We start from the raw sequence: 23,967 nt of genomic DNA on the forward strand, positions 1-23,967 counted from the left end.
AAACATTTGTTTGATCGTTGGTCGAACTTTTAAATCAGAGCTTCATCCGTGATGTCTTCAAATTCCTAACGGCAGATGTTTATTCAGATTTCGAAAATGATGATGACGAAAGCCATGAAGCTACCCACAGCTACGACTTAGGTTTTGATGGGAAGGCTTGTGTAAGACCAGCTGTTGAAGATATATCTCAGGGAACATTTTTGTTGTGGATTTTTTTTCTAGCGGAAAAGAAAAGAGAATATACAGGTATACAGCCATCACACACAGCCCAGTGGAATAGGACAAAGGAGTCAAGATAATTTGTATGAATACCGCCAGCGACTGCGGTAAATTTTTCAGGATTGTTGAAGATGTGTGTTACGTGCATTTCGATCAAATAATCTGTATGTTATCAGCACCTATTTTACATAGTGTAAGGCACAGTGTTTTATACGAAATTCCCTACAAGGTAAATGTAAAAGAGCAAGCATAAACATCTTTCAAAGTGTAGGTGACAAATGAGTGTACTGCATATTGTTATTTTTGTGTGGTTAAAACGAGTCTCAGGTAAAATCTGAATCACTTGTGTACAATTTTCAATAAGACAGGAGAAATCGTTTTATTTTCGATTGTTTTTTTCATTTTAGAAATCATTCATATTGAGATTTTGTGTGGTGATTCACATGGTGTCTTGCCCGTAAAGTTTAGATTTTTTATTAATGCAAATTTCGTAGTGACCTCTCGCTTGAATATCCACCTGAGAACTTATTCTAACGAGGAGCAATATGTATGTCATATTTGTCTTATGTGGAATTTGTTGGAAAATTTCATCATTTGTATATTTCCGTTGAAGTACTTAAATACATTTTGAGCCAAGAATTCACAGAATTTTGTGTACCGAAAGTCCCTTTTTTCTTTCTTTCTCCGCGCCCTTGACAGACGATTAGGAATTCATATTTTCTACTAAAAAAAAAAAAAAAAAAAAAAAAAACAGCTACATATACTTCTAAGTTTGTACTGCTCATATATCATATATTCGCAGATATTTATCTTGTACTTTTAGAAATATATAACTTCAAAGCATCAAAAATGTAGTGTAAATGGCCTGCCCGTAAATATGGGATAGCCCTTAAACATTTATGGTTAGTTTAAAGGCAGCGAATCTACTGTGCATTTCCTCCATCGTCGGTTACGCGTTGAAGTACTTAAAGAGTAATCCACTGTTCCTTCGGAAATGATTGACGTGTTTTCAATTCCATGATACGTGTAACCTGTACTACAAGCTAAACATTATCCAATAACAGTTAGCTGAGTTCGGTCATCTATCTATAATATTGCGCATATATATTTATTGTTAGCTTTCACAAATTGCATATTTTTAATATAATTTTATCACCTTTACAAGTGTCCTCGTGGGCTAGTTTTGCCAAATTTTCAGCAATTTTGTTGCCTTCAATACGTCGCATCAAAGCGGCAAACCAGGAAGATATTTGTAGCGGCAATCTTCCGTTTATGTATTATTATTATATTATGTATTATTATTTATTATTATTAACGTATTATTGTTTATGTGTTATTATAATATCGCTTTATGTATTATTAGCGTATGTAACTTCATTATTTATTTGGAGGTAAAATTTGATTTATTTGTTCTCTAAGCTAAAATGTTAAGTTAATATTTTAGAAACTTACATTAAATTTATACAATGAACGGTATTTTAAGGGAAATATTTTCCCAAATATTAAGAAAATAAATCATAGCACTGAGTTTAGTAGTTCTGTAATGTATTATTTTATATATATATATTTTAGATATAATGGATTGGAAAGCAAGATAAGATCCATGGCACGTGCTTCAGCTGAAACTGATGGTGATATGCGTAACAAAAGATCACAGGGTAGGAAGGAAGAACTCCAAATATTGGGATCTATAGTGAATAAAGTAAATGAGGAACGTACAAGAGCTGCAAAGGAACTTACTGTTGAATTCAAGCGTTTCTTATGTTCCATATGTGGCAAAGGTTTCAGTCGGAAATCTACTTTGAATGTCCATATGAGGTACCACACAGGGGAGAAACCTCACAAATGTCGATTTTGTTCGAAAGCTTACGTTACGAGCTCTGCCTTGAATATCCACGTGAGAACTCATTCTAACGAGAGGTTTGAATACAAGCGTTTCTTATGTTCTATATGTGGCAAAGGTTTCAGTCGGAAATCTACTTTGAATGTCCATATGAGGTACCACACAGGGGAGAAACCTCACAAATGTCGATTTTGTTCGAAAGCTTACGTTACGAGCTCTCGCTTGAATATCCACGTGAGAACTCATTTAAACGAGAGGCCATATGTGTGCCATGTATGCTTCAGAGGATTCTTTGAGCGACACAGCCTCACAATGCACACGAAAAGAATCCACGAAGGAATAAAGGATTATAAATGTGCTTTATGTGAGAAATCTTTTGCGGAGAAAGGAAGTCTTATAAAACATCAGAGGCGACACAGCGGAGAGAAACCCTTTGAATGCAAAGTGTGCGGTAAAAAATTCTCATATACCTCAGCTCTAAGAAAACATTCATACATCCATGTCGGAAACCCATACAAATGCAGTATATGCGAAAAGACTTTTTCAGTGAAAGTACGTCTTACTAGGCACATTAAAAAGCACAGTGACGAGAAACCGTGCACGTGTCTTACGTGCTTCGAAAGATTTTTTGATGCTGACACACTCAAAATACATATGAAAATCCACGAACGGGTTAAAGATTATAAATGTGACACATGCGAAAAGTGTTTCAAGGAGAAAGGCAGCCTTGCAAAACATTATAAATGCCATAGCGAAAAGAAGTTATATGAATGCAAAGAATGTGGTAGAAAATTTTCACATAACTCGGCTTTAAGAAAACATTCATATATTCACGTAGAGGAACCATACAAATGTAGTATATGCAAAAAAACTTTTGCAGTTAGAGTACATCTTACTAATCATATGAATGTACATGTTGACAAAAGGCTGTTTGTATGTTCTGTATGTTTCAAAAGTTTTATTGATTCTTACACTTTCAAATTACACAAGAAAAAACACGAAGTTATTAAGAACCATAAGTGTGATATATGTGGAAAGTGTTTCGTGGAGAAAGGTAGTCTGGCAAAACATTATACGCGGCACAGCGGAGAGAAACCTTATGAATGCAAAGAGTGTGGAAGAAAATTTTCTCAAAGCTCGACTCTTACAAGACATTCATACACTCATAGTGGGAGACCCTACAAGTGTAGTATATGCGAAAGAACCTTTTCAGTGAGAATACGTTTCGCAAATCACATGAATATGCACAAAGATTATCACGAAAATCGACTTCCATGTCCTGACCAAGACGAGTCATTTTCCAACGAATCTCATTTGAATGTTCACTCCAAACAGGCAGTTTTTAAATGCGCGAGATGTCAGAAACCTTTTTATCTTAGACGTAATTTGCTTAGACATTATAGAAAAGTACATTCAAAAGATGACTTCGAACAGATTCTAAACTGATGTGGGTTTTGAAAATATAAGCTTTTCTCGCATTTGATTGAGATTAAAATTAATGTTTTTTCGTGCGTCAAACTCACATGAAAGACAGAATCCATAAAACAATGTCATGTTTATTAGTTTATTTTATTAAAAAAACAAGCAAGTTGCATGTTGATAGTCATCGGTTTACTTGAAACTCCGACAAAAACTTCTGTACATAGTACAGTATGTTTCAATGTTTCTTAATAGAACAGCGCACATTTATATAGTTCTGGTCTACCGGTTCTCGTGATATCGCTCAAATTGAGTAGTGTGGAATCTAGCTAATACTTGGATGGGTAGTGATTGGGGAGAACAGATATTATTGATACTTAGCGTTTTGTAAACGTCATTAGGACAATTGGCAGCTCCACGAAGAGATAGCGGCATTCGGTCAAGAAAACTGCGATGGGATTAGGCATGTGATGACCATGCATTTCAACTCTCCAGCTGTTATGCTGTGGTCTTCTGTAATTTTATTTGCGGTTAGAGTTTAGTTAGACTAGCACAAATATAAATATAAATGAAGTTTAAATTCAAATGAGACTATCCGCAGCAACACATTATTGTTTTCAGATCAGATATATTATTATTAAAAGCCGGCAGTTTTGGCAAAAGAAGTAACCGAAAATGGAAGGCAAAATATTTTTTTAAATGGCAGCAAAAGTGTCAGCTTATATTACAAAAAATAATATATTGATTCTATTTTTATGTCATTAATTTTCCGAAAGCTCACAATAAATATGTTAATTTGCACCAAAAATTGTAAATAGCGTTAATTACTAAGTGTGATTTTGTAAGTATGAATAACCAAAACATCAAACTTACAAACCACACAATTATTAGTATCATAACATAAACTTGCAGAGAAAATATATTAATGAATATCCTGAACCAAAGCTACGGAAAAGCTGGCTTATATTACGTAAATCTTACTTCTATGGCTGGATAAAGCAACACTTCCTGGATATCACAAGTTTTTTTTTATATTGTTTATATACATATAGAAGTTAGTCATCTGTCTCTTCAGATAGACTTGAAACATGAAAACGATCGTTGAAGGTCTACCAATCTGAAAGGACCCTATTTGAAGCATATCATCAACGTTGTATTTATTGTATCATGTATTGTATGCACATCAAACTTTAGATGGCCGACAATGATTTATCCCCTCCAGTGATTTGTCCCTTCATTCCGATGTTACGGGGAGCAGTGTTACCTAAATTTCTAGTAGAAAGGCAAACAAAAGTTAAGAAATAAGCATAAAAATTCAAACATGGCCAATGATTACAATAAATGTCACTTATATATATATATATATATATATATATATATATATATATATATATATATATATATATATATATATATATATGTATATATATATATATATATTAAATGCCAGAATATGACATTTTGCTACAAGTTTGGCACATTGTTACAGTTCATAATAAATTTCTAAAGAAATATAACCTACTGGGAATGATATTAATGTGTCATTTTTGTTGAAAAGAAACTAGGAGAATCTACATCTAATTGATTCAATGATTACAAAACGTTTAATTGTAAAAGTTTTCTCTCACAAGGAACCCTAAATATCCATCGGAGCCCGATCTTAATGAAACTTTGTATATAGAGAGTGCTTCGGGAAAGTTTCCCACAGGCAAAATTGTAGCTGCAGTGTCCAAGAGGTTGGGACACTAGGGATCGAGAAATTTCAAAAAATTAACGTCAGTACATTAGGGACATGGTGAGAAAAAGCACGTTTATCTTTAAAACTGGTCATTATAACGACACGAAATGAGCATATATGGGTACGAGATGGTAGATAAGATCTGCTAAAAGTTATAAAAAAAATATCCGCCATCTTGAAAGAGGGCATGTTGAAGCTGGTGCGATTGGTGTAAATGCGTAGAGGGTCATCTGATGCATCAGTTTGAACGTAAATAGACGTAGAAACCTGTTGGTGAAGTCTTGTGGGATTACATTATTTCAGTGCTTCTGTTAGAGTGGTTTAGGTACAAGATGAGCAAAGTGTATCTCGTGACACTGGAGCAGATGGAGGGTATGGAGCGCTATGAGTGTAACTAGAAAAACAGAGCGAAATATAATTGTAGCACTACGTGATTTGTGTCAGAGACAACTTGTAATTGGTGTGGATGAACTGATATGACGTGTTCAATCTTCATAATAATGCCATAATTGATATAATGAGTATGTATTATAACTAGAGGTAGTTGTGCTTTGCGAACGTGAGATTCGTGCTTTTATCAGGTGCAGGTATTGTTCAGCTGACTTATGTTTTGAAAAATTTTTTTTGCATACCATTATCACAAAAAGAACAGAAGGAACAACTTGCAGGCACTTCCACAACATCATAAACATTTTGTGATGTGATGTTCAATCACTGAACCTTCTTCAGTGATGAGTCTCCCTAAAAAGGAAATATCTCTGGGTAGCCAATATGAGAACAATTGTAATTCCTTTATAAACTAGACTTACCGCCTTTCCGTTCCAATATACTGTTCAAATTGTAATGTATACATTTGTAGTACAATTTATCAGCAAATATATTTTCTAAAGAACATTCTTTTGTTGTCATCTTTTCCTGTAAGACAATTTTCTTTCTACTTTATGTTCGAATTAATGGAAATATAATAAATATTGGAATTATTAATAGAAATATAATAAATAGTTACAAATGTATGCCAACCATAGCATTATTATGCAGATTGAACACGTCATTTCAGCCCATCCACGCCAACTACATATTGTCTCTGACACAAATCAGACACCAGCTTTAACATGGCCTCTTTCAAGATGGCGGATATTCTTGTTATCACTTTTAACAGACCATATCTACCATCTGGTAACCATGTATGCTCATTTGGTGTCGGTACAATGACCAGTTTTATATATATATATATATATATATATATATATATATATAGATATAGATATAGATATAGATATATTTAAACGTGCATTTTCTAAGCATGTCAATGTACTGACGTTCTATTTTTGAAATTTCTCGAGTCTTAATGTCCCAACCTCTAGGGACACTGCAGCTACAATTTTGCCTGTGGGAGTTTCCCGAGGCATTCTCTCTATATACAAAGTTTCATTAAGATCGGGGTCTGATAGATACCTAGGATTCCTTGTTAGGAGATAGGAAGTTTCGATGTTCTCTTAGGATGAAAGATAGGATGTTTTCCTCTTATATTACTGAAAAGAGTACAAGACGTTTTCTTAGGACGTCCATTTCAGGTTTTGATCAAATTCTTAATTAGAAAAAAAGTCATTTAATACACAAGTTTAAAAGAGAGGAATCTCATAAATGCAATGGCGAAGTTCTCCGAAATCTGTTTTTATTTATTTAGAAGTTACTATGAGATTTTTAACATTAGTTAATTGTTATGAATATCTACAAAAGAATAAGGATACATAAAATGATTAATAGAAATTAGTTACCTGAAACGGATTATTGCAATTTTGTTTAACATGTAATATCTCATTCCATCGACCTAAAATACAAATGTAGATTCGAAAAGTAGTTTTGGAGATATATCGGTCATGAAAATGATATACTTCAGATGGTAGGGAATCCACTTCCTTACTATTTACTTGTATTAGTCAATTTCCATTTCATTACTCAGTTTTCAATTTGCATTTCATATATATACAGGGTGTTTCAAAACAACACCGACAACCAGCGCTGTAACGCCGATTTGTTTCTTGGGGGCAAGCACTAATACACATATTTGGGCCCCCTAGAAAAGTTGTTTTCTAACTCTTGGGCCCCCTCCTTCTCTTACATTTTAAGGGCCCTCCCACACGACAAGGTCTGCGGTGCTGTTAGTTACGTTCCTGGGCCCATTCCATACATGACAAATTAAAATATTGACAAACCTCAAAGCCATACGAATAAATATTGTTTCTAGGGCCCCAATAGTAGACATTTTCTTACTGAAATGGGCCCACGGCTTATTTTTGTTTTATTGACCTTTTTTGTGCTGTTTGTGTAATGTAGTGAACCTGTTTGATGCTTCATTTATAGTTTCATGTTCGTATCGTATATGGAGTAAAAAAAGATTTTGTCTTAAAATGGGCCCCTCCTCGAACGACGGAGAGCTTCACTGGGGAGGGGTAGTTCCCCCCACAAGTTACGGCCCTGCCGACAACGTTTGAGAGGTGATTCCCGACGTCAAGATAAGACAAAAAGTATAGACCAACCTGGGTGCACAAATGCTTCCTTTCGGAGTTATAGGCTGTCGGAAACATGAAGAAATGAAGGTCCATAGCTCCAATACTATGGGACCTACCGTAGTCGGGTCAAGATTACACTTAGGAGCTATATGTACCGTATTCAAAAATACATGTTTCAGAATCCTAAGGTACTCACAATTTTTGGATAGGGAGTTTGTCTACGGTCTTATAATTTGAAGTACTCACACACTACCTGTATAAAAATTGTTACGGAAGTACCGCAGGATTCTGAAACTGATATTTGGATAGGACACATACTAGTTCCTAAATAGCGGTCCTATAATTTCGGAGCTATGGACGTTTAAAGTTTATTTTTTTATGTTTCCGGTAGCCTATAACTCCGAAAAGTATTAGGTAGGGCTAAGTATCACATCCAGTTATGTAGATGGTTTTCGATAGACATAAAATTCATAATGCTATTTACACTAATTTAATATCTGAAACCATTCGAAAGATATATTTACGAAGTAAATGGTAAAATTTGATATATTGATTAAAATTGCATATTTGTGGAAACTTTTTTTAAAACACGTTTTGATTAACTTATTTCTAATACTTTTTGGTAGTTGTAATCATTACAAGTTTTCGGAATTACATAATTTTAAGCAGGGTAAGAACATTACCAATATTTACCACATCTCCCAAACGATTTGAGATAACAAATTGCTGCAAACGATATTGTAATCTTCATATCTATTGAAAACCATTTATGCAGTCGGATGAGCTACTTACTTAGGTACCTTTTCGAAATAAAGGCTTTTAAAAATCAAATTTTCAATCCCTTGTATCTCTGTTCCTATTCATTAGAAACTCACCATTCCATGGTTATAGTGTTAGACACTAAAATACTTTGTGTGTACCTTACCACGTCTGCCACACTTGCGTTATTGTTGCCGTAGAGACCACCAAAATTTTGAACTTTTGTGATACTGTAGCGTTCTTCTTAGTTTGAAACACTGAATAGCAAATATGATATTGTAAGATTCTTTTAGCCTGTATTTTTGAAATGTGTAGCAATCTGATCTGGTCCCGTTCTGAAAACATAACTTTATGTTGTTAGCAACACTGTTAACCTTTTTGTAGCTCAAGAGTATGTCAAACAATGTTATCTTACTGGTATTTGCAGAGTAGAAAATTTTAGTGTTTTTTTTTTTTTTTTTTTTTTTTTGAAAGTTACAAGGCGGTCAATCTATGCTAAGTAATCAAGAAAAAAGAAAAATTGCCGCTCGACCTTTTTTTTTTAAAAAAAAAGCTAATTTTTTCATTAATGTTTATCCTATATCAGGGTACTTCAAAACCACAATTAATTATTTTTTACATTACATGGTGACGCAGCGGCTGCCGCCATTTTGCGTTTTTTCGATTTTATGCGTTTACGTTGTTTTGAATAAATGTTTCAGCATATTTGCCCTATCAAATTGAAAATTGCTGCATGTCTCCAACTTGTGCAGAGCTAAAACTCTGATCTCTTAACATTTTGGGAATGTAGATCAAACGAAAGGACAACAGTCTACTGCATGAGTTAACAGTTGAAACAAGAATAAACAGGGTTGAATATCATTGATATAGCAAACTGCAAGAACAATGGGTACATACGGACTTTTTGGTCAAGTGTGCATTTTGACTTGTCCCGCCTTCTGCTGATAGCGGCATTCTTCACCTGTGCTGCTGTGGTGTAATAAGACAGTGTTACAACAAAAGGAAGGAAACGAGCTTGAAAGCCTTTACTAGACTAACCATCCATCCCACATCCTACTTTATTTTACTTCAAAACATCGAATTTCCAGTTGAATTTGTGAACAAAACATCTCCGATAGTATGACACCATTACTTAATACTTTGATCCCCTTCTGCTCAGAAACACAAAACGCGCTTTGTTGTGTGTTATGGTATACTAAAGGATTAACTATTCCCAAAATTTCAGATTTTTTTTCTAGGCCCATTGGAGATATTGGACAGTGAAACAGCCAAAATGGCATAATTTCCCAAATTTACGATTTTTTTCAGATCTTTGGGAGCAGATACAGGTCTGAGGATTTTTTGCATAAACTTATGACCCCGTACTACATGCACACACAAATTCAGACTACTACGTCAGTTGTTTCCTCTTTTCAAACACGTCTTAAATGTGCAAAAATGTTGCTACTGTAGGCCCTGATTTCACCTTTTCAAGTGGCTTTAGGCAAAGCGGTTAAGAGATCAAAGTTTTAGCTCTGCACAAATTGGAGACATGCAGCAATTTTCAATTTGTTAGGAGAAATATATGCTGCGATAATGAAAACAACGTAAACGCCTAAAATCGAAAAAAAAAAAACGCAAAATGGCGGCAAACGCTGCGTCGCTATAGGATGTAAAAAATAATTAATTGTGGTTTTGAAGTACCCTGATATAGGATAAACATTCATGAAAAAATTAGATTTTTTTTGTAAAGGTCGACTGGCAATTTTTCTTTTTTCTCAATCACTTAGAGTGGATTCAGTCAAGGGCGTATCAAAACAAACGGTCCATTCTCTCTCTCTCTCTCTCTCTCTCTCGATATATATATATATATATATATATATATATATATATATATATATATATATATATATATATATATATATATATATAAAGAATTTATTTACACATACGATCAACTTAAACTAATTCATAATGACCATAAGCTCTTAACAGAATTAATAGAAAAACAAACACTATCAAGATAAGACGAAATTGTGGTAAAAGAACAAGAAATTATGGTAAAACAAAAGATATACATTAGAATCAAATTGGGATAGTAAACGTGAAAATGAAAATGTGTCTTTCAATGACGATGACAGTTATTATTAGATAAATTCTTAAGTGCATATTGTTTAAAATATCTTTGCGTCGTTGGTAATCAGAAACCAATTCGTTACTTTCTTCTTTATATGAGAAAGATCTACTCTAATTCTTCACCGGTGGGTAACTAACCCAAAATGGCTGACACGTTCCCAGGTTGAACTGCGATACTGATTCGTTGAAGGAAGAAAGATTTAGATCGTTTATCTCCTGATATAAATGAAATACGATGGCCGATTTCCTTGATAAAATTAGCTCCTTCTTGACCCCAAGTACCACTTGACTCGATTTCACAAGTTTCTCTTCTTAAAATTCATGATGACACACATGAAAATATTTGTACACTATTTCAAGTTAATCTACCACTTTTTGATTGCAAACTCAGAGCCGATCTTACCATTAACTGAATACTCCAACAATTCTACAACAATACTTGTATAGAATATGTATGTGTGGGTGTGATATGTTCAGGGGTGGACTGACTATGTAAAAAGGGCGCGGTCACATACTCTGCGAGGGCGCCGTCCATCCGAGGCTTTCGCTTGTATGGAATATCCCCTCCTAATAAAAGAAAGTGCCGGGGGCTTTCCCGGAAAATTAGTACACAAAAAACAACAAAAGATTAAGTAGCTATTGCAGTTAATCCCGATAGAATTATACAAATTCAATATTTTCATAAACAAACAAAGAGACTTTGAGTACTAAATACGAGGCGTGTTTTTTTTTAAAGTAAAGTCCGTTTTGTTGTAGACACTAGTAGTTCGCGCGCATACCGCAACTAGCGTGTGCGTCGTGTACCGGCATGCCTCAGGAACAACTCTGCTCAGTTTCAACTCTGTAGCTGACCTGTACGGTTGTGTTCTGTGCTTTCACAATGTTTAAGACTATCAAGTCGCCTGCCGCGTGTGAGGTTCGCTCAGTGATACGGTTTTTGTCAGCAAGTAACCTGTCCGCTGCAGAAATTCATCGACAGATTTGCGAAGTGTTATGTTATGAGTGCAAGCAAAGTGCGTAAGTGGGTACGGGAATTCAAAAATGGCCGTGACAACGTCCATGATGAGGACCTCTCCGGCAGTGTTGGGCAAATTTCAATTGAATTAACAATTAACAATTAATCTGTAAATTTAATTGTTAATTGCAATTAACAATTGAAATAAGTAATGGTTAATTGTTAATTGCAGTTGGCCATTAATAAAGGAGAATCAATTGCAATTGATCAATCGATTGAAAGTAATTGCAGTGGAAAGTAATTGCAATTGAATTCTGTAATTCAATTGCAATTGAAATTAATTGGCAATTGATTCAATTGCAATTGATTTCCACAGCAATTACTTTCAATTGATTGATCAATTGCAATTGATTTTCACTGATTAATTTTCAACACTGTAGTTCAGAGAGGGCGTGGGGCAATGAAAACTTTAGCCACGACCAATTGACTCATCACCCGTCGTGACTCACGACCCACCGTGACCCACTGTGACCCACCACCCACCATAAACCACTCTTACCCACTGTGATCCACAGACCCACTAGAACCCATTGTCATCAACTCTGACCCATGATTCACGCCCTCTTCTCTACTGACTAAAGAGTTTAAACTTGTTATAAAACAAGCCTATGAAATTATCACTCATCGGAGTTTGAATTTCTACGATCAATCGCTCAAGCACCGCACTAATACAATAACGGCGGATCTGACCTTTCTAATATAAATAAAATAGAGTTTGTTCGTGTGTCTGTCTGTCTACCTTTGTGCAGCCTGTGGACGAGACGAGTGGACCGAAACTTTTCAAAATTTAGTCACGGGTAGCTTGGTCTAGGACCCAGACCAAGACGAAGAGTTTTTATTTAAATTTCTTACTAGGGGGTCTCCAGGGGATGTTTACCGGGAACGGCCTGGGGACCAGAAAAGTCGACCGAGAGTTACCAAATTTTGGTCAAAGATACCTTGGTTCAGGTCCCACACCAAGGAAAAGCGTTTTCGACAAAATTCGAACCAGGGGGTCTCAGGGGGGCGTTTACCGGGACATGTAAAAGTAGTAGGAAATGAACGATATCAGTGTCGATTTCATAGTTTTCGCGGTCGCTGAGATCAATGGTGAAACTCCGATCGTATTAACTTCCAAATTCACCGTATTCGGCTGCGGGCCGTGGGTCAACAAGGGGGGGATACCGAAACGTAAAAGTAATCCAAAATGACCGATATTAGTGTAAAATCCATAGTTTTCGCGGTTGCTGATATCAATGGCGACACTACCATTAGCGATGACTTTCAAATTCATCCACCGTTGTATGCGGGTCTTGGGTCACCAGAGGGGGGGAATTCCGAGACATGTAAAAATAATCGAAAATGACCGATATTAATTTCAAATCCATAGTTTTCGGGATAGCTGAGCTCAATGGTGAAACTCAAGACCGCATTTACTTTCATATTTAGCCCCCATCAGCTAAGAAAGGGGGGCATTATAAAAGGGATCACGAGACATGTAAAAATAATCCGCAATGACCGATGTCTAATCCGTAGTTTTCGCTGTCGCTGAGATAAATGGTGATACTTTCATTAGCGATGATTTTCAAATTTAGCCACCATTGTATGCGGGCCGGAAGTCACCGGGGTAGGGAATTGCGAGACATGTAAAAATAATGGAAAGTGACCGATATTAGTGTCAAATCCATAGTTTCCGCTGTCGCTGAGATGAATGGTGATACTTCCACAGGCGTTGACTTCCACATACAGCCCCCATCGGCTGTGGGCCAGAGGCATTGTTTTTTCAAAATTGGAACCAGAGGATTATAGGGACTTTTACCGGCATATGTAAAAAGTAGTAGAAAATGGCATATGTTAGTGTCACATTCATAGTTTTCGCGGTATTGGTTGGGGGTTGGTGGGGTCCAGAGGAGATTTTTTCACAATACGAACCAAGGGGGTCTGAGGGGGGTTCACTGGGCCATGTAAAAGTAGTAGAATTTGTGTCGAATCCATATTTATTGGGGTTGCTCACACGTATAGTGACACCCCCGATAGTGTTTACATTGAAATTCAGCCCCCATCGGCCTTCCCAATGAAAACACATGTACATTGTTGGATATATATTCACACAAAATATAGCCTATCCTATTTTAGAAATGGTTCTTAATTGTTCTCCCGTTGTTCACTTTGTTTACATTGATATTTTATCTGATCCGTGCGAAGAACGGACATAACAGCTAGTACGAAATGGTAAAGTGTTTGTTATGGAACAAATTACAATGAATTCAATTATATAGATAATAATTATAATTATAATTAATAATTATTTCCTTTTTGAATTATAGATACTTTTCAGCGGAAAACTGAATAAAATTTAAAAGTCCCAAATCAACGTAAAGTAGACCAACGTAAAGGAAAAATGTATAAAATTTTCCATATAATTAAGCTTACAAACTTAAATGGAAATTTAGCTTAATTTCATGGAAATTTTTGTGTCGTTTTGTGCGCCTATTTCCTCGTTTTCTGCGTCACCAGAAATGGGTCAAAGTTATCCTACAAATATGGCGGAACAAGTTAATGCTGTTCCGTCAGGGACGATTTCAAGGTCGTTTCCTTCACATCGTCTTGTCGTGTTTTCTACCGTTTTGTAAGCCTATTTCCACGTTTTGTGAATCAATGGTAGTGGGTCAAAATGTGCATTCAATGTGGGAAGAAAAATGACCCACTTTCCCACCAGTATCGAATTTCAAGGTCGCTTTTTCGCATTGTTTAGTGCATGTTTTTACCGTTTCTGCGCATATTTTCACGTTTTGTAGGCCAACGAAAGTGGTTCAAAGACGACCTACAAATATGGCAGAAAAAGACATTCATTCCACTTTAAGGTCCATTTTGACCCTCTCCCACTGATGCACAAAGCGACACAAATCATGCATAAAAAATGTGAAGGATAGGGATGCGCACGAGACAAGATTTGAGGCTGTCTCGTCTCGAAAATGTGCTGTAAAAGTGATGTCTCGTCTCGAAAAATGTATTCTTTTCTATTGGAAGAGCTGTGTCTCGACTCGAAATTTGTCAAGGAAATTCTGTCTCGACTCGTCTCGTGCGCATCCCTAGTGAAGGGAACGACCTCGATATTCGATGGTGACGGAACAGCATTAAGTTATTCTGCTATACTTGTAGGTCATTTGACCCATTTTCGTTGTCGCACTAAAGTGGAAATAGGAGCACAAAACAGTACAAAGCAGGCACTATACGATGCGAAAGAAACTACCTCCAAATTCGATAGTGGCGGAACAATGGCTCTATTTCCTCACACATTGATTGACCATTTTGACGCATTTCTAGTGATACTCAAAACGTGGAAGTAGGCGAACAGAACGGTACAAAATACACACTAAACGATGCGAAAGAACCAACCACGAAATTCGATAGTGGCGGAACAGTGAGCCATTTAACTCCCACTTTAAAGCCCCGTTTAACTCACCTCGCGTGATGCACAAGACGAGAAATAGGTGCAGAAAACTTTTTAAAAAAGGCACTAAACGATGTGAAAGTAACGATCTAGAAATTCGATGGTGTCGGAACAGTGGGTCATTTTCGTCACACCTTGGAGGCACATCTTGATACACTTCTGGTGACGAACAAAACGTGGAAATAGGGGCACAAAACGTAACAAAACAGGCACTAGTCAATGCGAAAGAAAGGACCTCGAAATTCGGTAGTGGCGGAGGAGTGAGTCATTTTCGTCACACTTTGGAGGCCCATTTTGACACACTTCTGGTGACGCGCAAAACGTGGAAATAAGGGCACGAAACGGCACGAAACATTCACTAGTCGATGCGAAAGGAAGGACTACGAAATACGGTAGTGACGGAGAAGTGGGTCACTTTCGTCATACTTTGGAGGCCCATTTTGACCGTCTTCCAGCGACGCACAAAACGTCGAAATACGCGCACAAAAGGGTACACGATGTGAAATTAACGACCTCGAAATTCGATAGTAGCGGAACTCTTCGTCATTTTCGTCCCATCTTGAAAACCCATTTTGACCCACTTCCGGTGACGCACAAAACGTGGAAATAAGGGCACGAAACGGCACGAAACATTTACTAGTCGATGCGAAAGGAAGGACCACGAAATTTGGTAGTGGCGGAGCAGTGGGTCATTTTCGTCCCATCTTGAAAGCCCATTTTGACCCACTTCCGGTGACGCACAAAACGTGGAAATAAGGGCACGAAACATTCACTAGTCGATGCGAAAGGAAGAACCTCAAAATTCGGTAGTGGCGGAGCAGTGGGCCAATTTCGTCCCACCTTTGAGGCCCATTTTGACCGTCTTCCAGTGACGCACAAAACGTCGAAATAGACGCACAAAAGGGTACGCGAAGTGAAATTAATGACCTCGAGATTCAATAGTGGCGGTATCTTTTGGTCATTTTCGTCCCACCTTGGGGACTCATTTTAACCCACTTCCAATGACGCAGAAAACAGAAGTAGACGCACAAAACGGCACAAAACGATGTGAAGGAAACCAACTCGAAATTCATTGGTGGCGGAAGACCAATAATTTTTTCCGCCATATTTGTAGGCCCATTTTGACCCACTTCCGGTGATGCACAAAATGTGGGAATAGGCGCACAAAGCGACACAAAACACGCACAAAAGATGCAAAATAAAGTACCTCGAAATTCGTTGGTGGTGGAACAAGTTAATGACGCCGTGAGCACCAATATAAGTATATACTGTAGTTCTTACCAGGGGGTGCGGTGGGTCAGTGGTAGAGCGTTCACCTCCGGTGCTTGAGGTCTCTGGTTCGATCCCAGCTCGCGCAGTTTGGACTTTGTGATGGACAAACACCGTGCTCGTGGATTTTCTCGGGGTTCTCCCATTTCCTCCCACTTTCTTCATTTCATTCATTTCCCATCATCACTGTCTGTTTAGCCTAACCAGCATAATCGTGGGACGTAAAACTAAAGATTTCATATCATTTTTTGTAGTTCTTACTATCAAGGCTGAGAACTGCACGATCCAATTTTTTAGCCAAAGTAGAAGCCCAACCGGAATAGTGATGTTAACCGGCCCGGCTCGGTTCAACTGAGCGTAGAGTTTGAGCTGGCTTGGTTGGGATTACACATCGACTGGGCTCAATTGAGCCAATTGCTTGAACCGGCTCGGTAAAGACGAGTTATCGACTCGGCTCGATTGGAACCAATGGCTCGAATCAGCTCCGTTGAAACGAGTCCATAGGCTGGGTTCGAGTCAGCTTAACTGAGCCAATGGCTCGAACCGGCACGGTTGGGGTAAGCAATCAGCTCGGTTCGGTTCGGCTCGTGTGAGCCATCGACTCGAGCTGGCTCGGTTGGATGAGCTGTTGGCTCGGCTCACTTCTCGGTTCGGCTCGATAAGTGAATGAGCTGTGAGCGAGCCGCTTGAGTCGTTGACAACCCTAAACCCGGGTCGAGCAGTTTTAAACATGTTTGGCTGGAGTCCCATAACTTCTAACAATTTTTGGCTCGAGCCCGAATACTTGCTCCTCCTGAACTCAAACCAAAAACCTCGTGACCGATGTCCTTGCCTCCTGAAGATTTCTTGACTACCGAGATCGACAGTCAACTAATTTTTAGTATTCCGATACAAACCGCCTATGTTCCATGTTATACAGGTACACGGTGTTATAATAATAATTAGTTATAGTAGTAGTAGTAGTATCATTGATAATTATATTGTCTATGTAGGATACTTGAAGATAGTAGTACTTGGAACTACACAAAGGATTTAGCTCAAATTGGCTCGACTCGACTGGAAACTCGATCCGAATTCGAGTCGAGATGAGGGAAATTTTTCGAGCCGAGGTCTAGAGTCGAACTCAAAGATGTCTGCTTCGAGTCGAGTCGAGTTTTAAAGAAAACTCGCTCGTACTCGCTCGTGCTCATTCCTATTGTATGGGCATATAGAATTCTTTCGAGGGGGATAGAACCATAAACATAATATATTTAAAAAATACTTAGTTTCACGGCTTTCTTCCCAGGGGGGAAAGGGATGGTAGGTATCCAGCATTTCTTATAAGTACCTTATTTGAAATATGTAAAACAGTAACAAGTGGACAATACAATATACACACATCTTCTTATCTTCAATTTTAACTGCTGATTTCAATTGCAATTAACAATTACAATTAACAATTACAAGTTTCAATTGTCAATTGCAATTAACAATTGAATGTTTCAATTGCACCCTTTGCAATTGACAATTAACAATTAAAAGTTTCAATTGCCTGGTGACCAATTAACAATTAACAATTGACGAAAATTTAATTGCAAATTTTATGATTGAATTCAATTGCAATTGAAATTAATTGTCAATTACAAATTGAAATCAATTACAATTGAAATCAATTGCAATTGATTTTCAGAGCAATTACTTTCAATTGATTGATCAATTGCAATTGATTTCAATTGATTTTGCCCAACACTGCTCTCCGGTCGCCCTTCTTCGATTTGGTGGCTTCAGTTGAAGCGAGGGTTCGTGAGAACCGGCGCTTCACAATAACAGGTTTCTCAAACGCATTTCCTGTCGTGTCGAGATCAGTGCTTTGCAAAATTGTTTCTGAACACCTAAAGTTTAGGAAACTGTCCTCCCGTTGGGTCCCGAAACTCCTAAAGAGGACCACGAAAACCAAAGATTTGAGTGTGCCATGAAGTTCGTGACTCGTTATCACGAAGAAGGTGACGGCTTCTTGAGTCAGATCGTAACTGGAGACGAAACATGGGTTTCGCATATCACCCGAATCGAAGCAACAGAGCATGGAATGGAGACACACACACTCGCCTGTAAAGGTGAAGGCCAAACAGACTCTGTCCCAGCGCAAAATCATGGCGTCGGTGTTTTGGGATAGGCATGGTGTTTTGTTGGTCGACTTCATGCAACGAGGAACCACTATCAATGCAGAAGCATACTGCCAAACCCTGTGAAAGCTAGGCAGAGCGATTCAAAATAAACGACGAGGCATGCTGACAAAGGACATTGTTTCTCTCCATGACAATGCAAGACCTCACACTGCAGGTCAGACCCGCGATTTGTTGGACAGTTTTGGCTGGGAAGTTCTAGATTACCCACCCTACAGTCCTGATCTTGCGCCGAGCGATTCCATCTGTTCCTCCACCTCAAACAACACCTTAGTGGCAACCGTTACAATGATGACGACGATGTGAAAACGACAGTGAACTCTTGGTTATGGGAGCAGGAGATAAGTTTCTATGAAGAGGGTATTTTGAAATTGGTTGAGAGGTATGATAAGTGTTTGAACAAACTTGGCAACTATGTCGAAAAATAGAGTAAAGTATGTACTTTCTGAAAATACATTCACTTTTTTTGAAATAACCTTTTGTTGTGTACTTATGTTCAAACGGCCTTACTTAAAAAAAAAAACACGCCTCGTATATTAGGCCTATATAAATCTGCGCACTTTAACTGAGACTACAAAAAACACACCAGTTGTTTAAATTCTTCGGCTACATTTGTTAACAGCGTAATTATAACTGAAGATTTGAGCTAAGTTTGGGGCTTATGCCATTTTTCATACTTCTGTCCTTTTAAAGCTATGTTCATCATAACATTAACTTATATTTCATCTATTTTTAAAACCGTTAATAAAAAGTATACATGAAACATTTACTACAAATTAACAAAGTAAATTTAGAATTATATACCTACCTAGCGAAAAAAGAAATTCAAAAACAAAACTGGAAAATGAAAGAAAAGTCACTGCTTTATGCTTGAAGCATCCTTCGCATCTCCTTGCTTTTTTCACACATTTTGTCAATAAGATTGTTGTCTATTTTGGTCAGAATGTCTCTTTCTGAGTTCAAGAACAATGATTCCAGATGTTCATCTGTAAGTCTTAAACGGAGTCTTGTTTTTATGTAACGCCAGTAGCGCCTCTAACGCCGGGAGTGGGAGGGAGAGACATGTAAAAATGATCAAAAATAACCGAGATTAGAGTCAAATCAATATATTTCGAAGTCGCTGAAATCATTAATGGTACCATCAAAGCCTAAAACAGAAAGGGCAAGGCCGTAGGCGAGTAAAGACGGGATCTGGAGGCGGAGCAGTGGTGATATATAAAAATCATCCAAAATGACCAATATTAGAGTCAAATCTATAAATTCCAGGGTCCCTAAGATCATTATAATGACATTCCCAAGGCCAAAAACAGAAAGAGCGAGGCCGCAGGCCGAGCAAATACTGGGATTTGGGGCGGAGCGTGGGGTTGGTAAGGGCGATATGTAAAAATCGTCCAAAATGACCGATATTAGAGTCAAATCTATACATTTAGGGGTAAATCTAATATCATTAATAGCATTCCCACGCCGAAAACAGAAAGAGCGAGGCCGCAGGCCGAGCAAATACCGGGGTCTGGGGTGGAGCCCTAGCTGGACAAAGGCTAGCGAATTTATAAAATAATTATGTAGCTTTGTTTTATTTTTAATGTGTTCAGAGAGGAAACTGTGCGCCTTCCCGAGGCTAAGACGGGTCTTAGCCCCTCCCGAGGAGGGCGCAAAGGCACTGATGTGAGGAGGGCGCAGCGGCCATCGGGCCGGTACTTGATTATGGACAGTCCACCCCTGGATATGTTGCATCATTTTATATTATAGGCCTATATTCAAAATGTATGCAGAACAAACAAAATAACCTTAATTCTCTTTATGACGTAACCAATTATTATTATTGAAGTTAATAATTCTCATATTGTTCATTGTTGCATGATGTTAGTTCTTGCAATAGTTACTATATTGATATAACGAGGGAGAGTTAATTCACTTCCAAATGTCCTTGTATTTCTCCTGAAAGTGAAAACGTTTATGTTCTGTTTTGGTGATATTTTAATATTCAAATTTTGTATGAAACTATTCGAAATTAGAGAGTAAAATGTACTTTTCTTGTTTATTGCAATGATAAATTTCTATACTTAGTTAAAAGAACAGAAAATATCAACTGTAATATTTTCCATTGTATCGTGGCGGACGTAAGTCTTTGACCAGGTAATGGCGACTAGTTTGAAACAAATGCAGAGTATGAGAATTAAATCTGTCACATCTGTAGTTTCGTGTGGAGAAGAAACACCATTATGAACCAGAGGTTTAACAACAACTCATGTTATTAGTATAAACTTTGCCGAATATTGTTAACTTATATCATCATAAAAGAAATACGAAAGACTTTTTGAAACGAAGAAAAATAACATACAACTTTGCAAGCAGAGGCAAAGAAACCTAACGTAAACAGACTAAAGACGAATCACTTTCAGCGTAGTGATCGTGGTTCAGTGGTCAAGGTGCGTGGCCAGTAATTTGAAGGTTCATGGATCGAATCTACGTCGGGCAATTTTTTTTTTTACTTTAGGAATTTTGATGGCGATTGATCGGCGATGACACACGTTTTATTATATTCAAATATTTGAATACTCGGATGTTTCAATACTTGAACCATCAAATCTTCAGAAATAATACTAGTAATAATAATAATAATTATCTCGTAGAAGATTAAAAATTAGAAACTTATTATCGCTCAGGTCATAAAATTACAAGCAGAAACGTGATATTAGACAAAAAATATTTAGGTTTTGTTTAATGCTGCCCATGAGGAATTTCTTATCTCGATTCTAAAACAAACCAAACAAAATCGGGATGAGATTTAACATTTTACATTCGAAACGGGACAAGGCTAACTCAAATTATCGTCTCGCTTTGGAGATGAGAATCGAGACGAGACGAAAAGTATCGTAAACATTTCTCGTCTTATCTCTATTCTCGAAATAGTGTATGCCATCTTTAAGTAACATTTACTCTGTAGACAAAATCTTATTGTTATTTTGTTACATTGTATTTCAGAGCTCACTGAATTATGGTGTGTGTATATATTTTATAGCTAAGATTTTATAATTACATCCGCATATTGTACAAGTTACTTTATTATATGCCTTACTGCTCAATGATATTCTGTTATTATTATTACAGCTATTTTTCTTAAAACGTACAGTAGAATACTTTCTACATGAAACTTTCGTGGAAAGCTTTCGTTTAAATTTGGGTAGTTGCAGAGGTGTCTCTTGAAGGTATGGAACCACTTCCCCGAAATCCCTATGTTTAAGTAAGTGTTGGTAAATTTTAAGACAACTTTAAAACTTTTATTATTATTATTATTATTATTATTATTATTATTATTATTATTATTATTATTATTATTATTATTATTATTATTACTGAAGCGTTGTTAATTTAATGGTTCACCCTGTTCCTTCCAGCGCCCGCCTAGTGGGCATTCTGCTGAACGAACACCGTGTCTGTAGATTTCTCCGGGTACCGCTTCCTCCCACTTAATTTATTTCAATATTTCTTTCGTTCTCATCATCGACGTCCTCTGTAGCTTAGCTGGCATAACCATTACTTAAAAACAAATTTTTCTTACGTCTCTTGTGAGTTGAGTATCCTTACTTTCTACATGAAATTTGCCTGGAAACTTTCCGTTTAACATTTAGCTAGTTGTAGGAACTATGCTGAGGGTATGTCCTGATGGTCCTGACACTTCTCTCCAATCCCGACAATTTTGTAAGTTTTGCCTAAGGCTAGGGGTGATTTTACAGATTTTAATACAATGTCTCCTCATATGCAATTTGTCTTCTATATTCTTCTTCTTCTTCTTCTTCTTCTTCTTCTTATTATTATTATTATTATTATTATTATTATTATTATTATTATTATTATTATTATTATTATTATTATTATTATTACAGAATGTTTGAGACCCCAATATTACATCCTATTCCAATGCACATTAGCATGCCGAAATTAAGAAAAATGAAAGGAAATTTTTTGGACCCTCTATAAGGACGAATTGCTTTAATAAACATTTTGGAAGGAAAAGAGGGGAAAAAAGGTTGTCAGCCACTGGGCAATATGTAAATCGAACCTTCGGATGCCTTAACAGAAACTAAGTAAGATTTGTCTTCATCACGATACATAGTAACACCCTTTCTTTGGTAAAAGACGTTGGATTATGTATGCGTATTATTGATATTTTAACAAAATATACAAAAACATATAAAAAAGGATAGTTCCATTTACCAATTTTGGTTGAACGAATATATGGAACGTGTTGAAAATGGCGAACGAAAATATTATTATTATTTCTAGTAAGAGTGGAAGAACTTCTAGTAACAATTCCACAATGACGTTCCACACAAATTTATGACTCATACTAGGCCTGAAGGATAAGTCGTTTGTATGCATGAATTATTTGCGAAACATGCGAAGTTTTCAGACGGTGGGAATTGAGATTGTAGACTGTAACATCATGTTGTTAGTTTTTCCCCAGTGAAGGAACTCGTTTCAACTCTAACTTGTAAGAACTAGAGAAATTGACTATTTTTCATGTTATTATACACCAGAAATATCAACATTCTAAATTATAAATTTGTTCTCAATATCCTCGTAGGGAATCGAACCGCGGACCCCTAACTCACGAAATGACTGCGCAAGCCACTACCCTAAGACTGCTCTTTTAAGTAAGAGTCAAGAAATACTCGTCTATGTAGCAAATTGCAAGCGTTTATGATTCCAATATTTTATTAAAAATGAAACTCTGATTTCGGTCACGATAAAATGGTATAGTGCAGAGAATTCAAGTTTTAATTTTAAAAGTGTCCGCAAGTATCTCTGTAACTTATCTCTTATATTCGGTTATTCTCGTCGTACAGTTATTATCAGTAACCTTGAATGTCAGGGACACGAACACAGATACATCAAGGACATTTAATATTTCAAATGCTCTCCCCGGGAATCGAAACTGAGACTGTGCCTAATAAACCATCTGATGGGTGGGTTGCCTGGTTGTTCCCAAGACAAGTAAGCTTGAGACGGACAACATCGTGCTCATGGGGTTTCTCGGGACACTCCCACTTTCTCATTCCACCAATTCGTCCATTATAATTCACTTGCTTCAATCATGGTCTTCCTCAACCTAACAGGCATAATCGCTGGACATTAAACGCAAAGATTTTATTTTCAAGCTGTTAACCCAAAGCAATCCGAATCGAAAAACAGTTGTATTTTCTATTGTGCATTAACGTGCTTTCACAAAAAATATATAGAGAAAAAACATGGGGAATCGTAATTCCATTGAAAAGTGAAACAGCAGATTCATAATACCTTAATCTAAAACGAAACCATTACATATCGTTTGCGACTTTTCCAAAATATATACGGATAGTCTGAAAATTGGCAATATAGTTTCTGTTTTCAAAGAAAACAACCAAATTACGTTTAGTTTCCTAAAATAAACGGACATATTCTGTTTCAAGTTTAAACCGAACCCAAACCAGTTAACCCA

At 37.0% G+C, this 23,967-nt stretch overlaps 1 protein-coding gene across 4 annotated transcripts in view; it reads left to right on the forward strand.

The window, feature by feature from the left end:
• The window catches only part of LOC145673416 (uncharacterized), a 70,512-nt gene that overhangs the window by 22,486 nt on the left and 24,059 nt on the right, over nucleotides 1–23,967 (forward strand). For 2 of the 4 annotated variants that reach the window (XM_081743102.1, XM_081743103.1), the window contains exon 3: nucleotides 1,792–4,816. The exons of the other annotated variants lie outside the window; for them this stretch is intronic. In XM_081743102.1, the coding sequence (XP_081599228.1) occupies nucleotides 1,792–3,508 (1,717 nt within the window). In that variant the 3' untranslated portion in view covers nucleotides 3,509–4,816. Of the gene's footprint in view, nucleotides 1–1,791; nucleotides 4,817–23,967 lie in introns of those variants that run through there. 4 annotated transcript variants of the gene reach the window in all.

This window comes from Thermobia domestica, chromosome 16 (assembly GCF_964235325.1).
Source record: "Thermobia domestica chromosome 16, izTheDome1.hap1.1, whole genome shotgun sequence".
Classification (NCBI taxonomy): Eukaryota; Metazoa; Arthropoda; class Insecta; order Zygentoma; family Lepismatidae; genus Thermobia; species Thermobia domestica.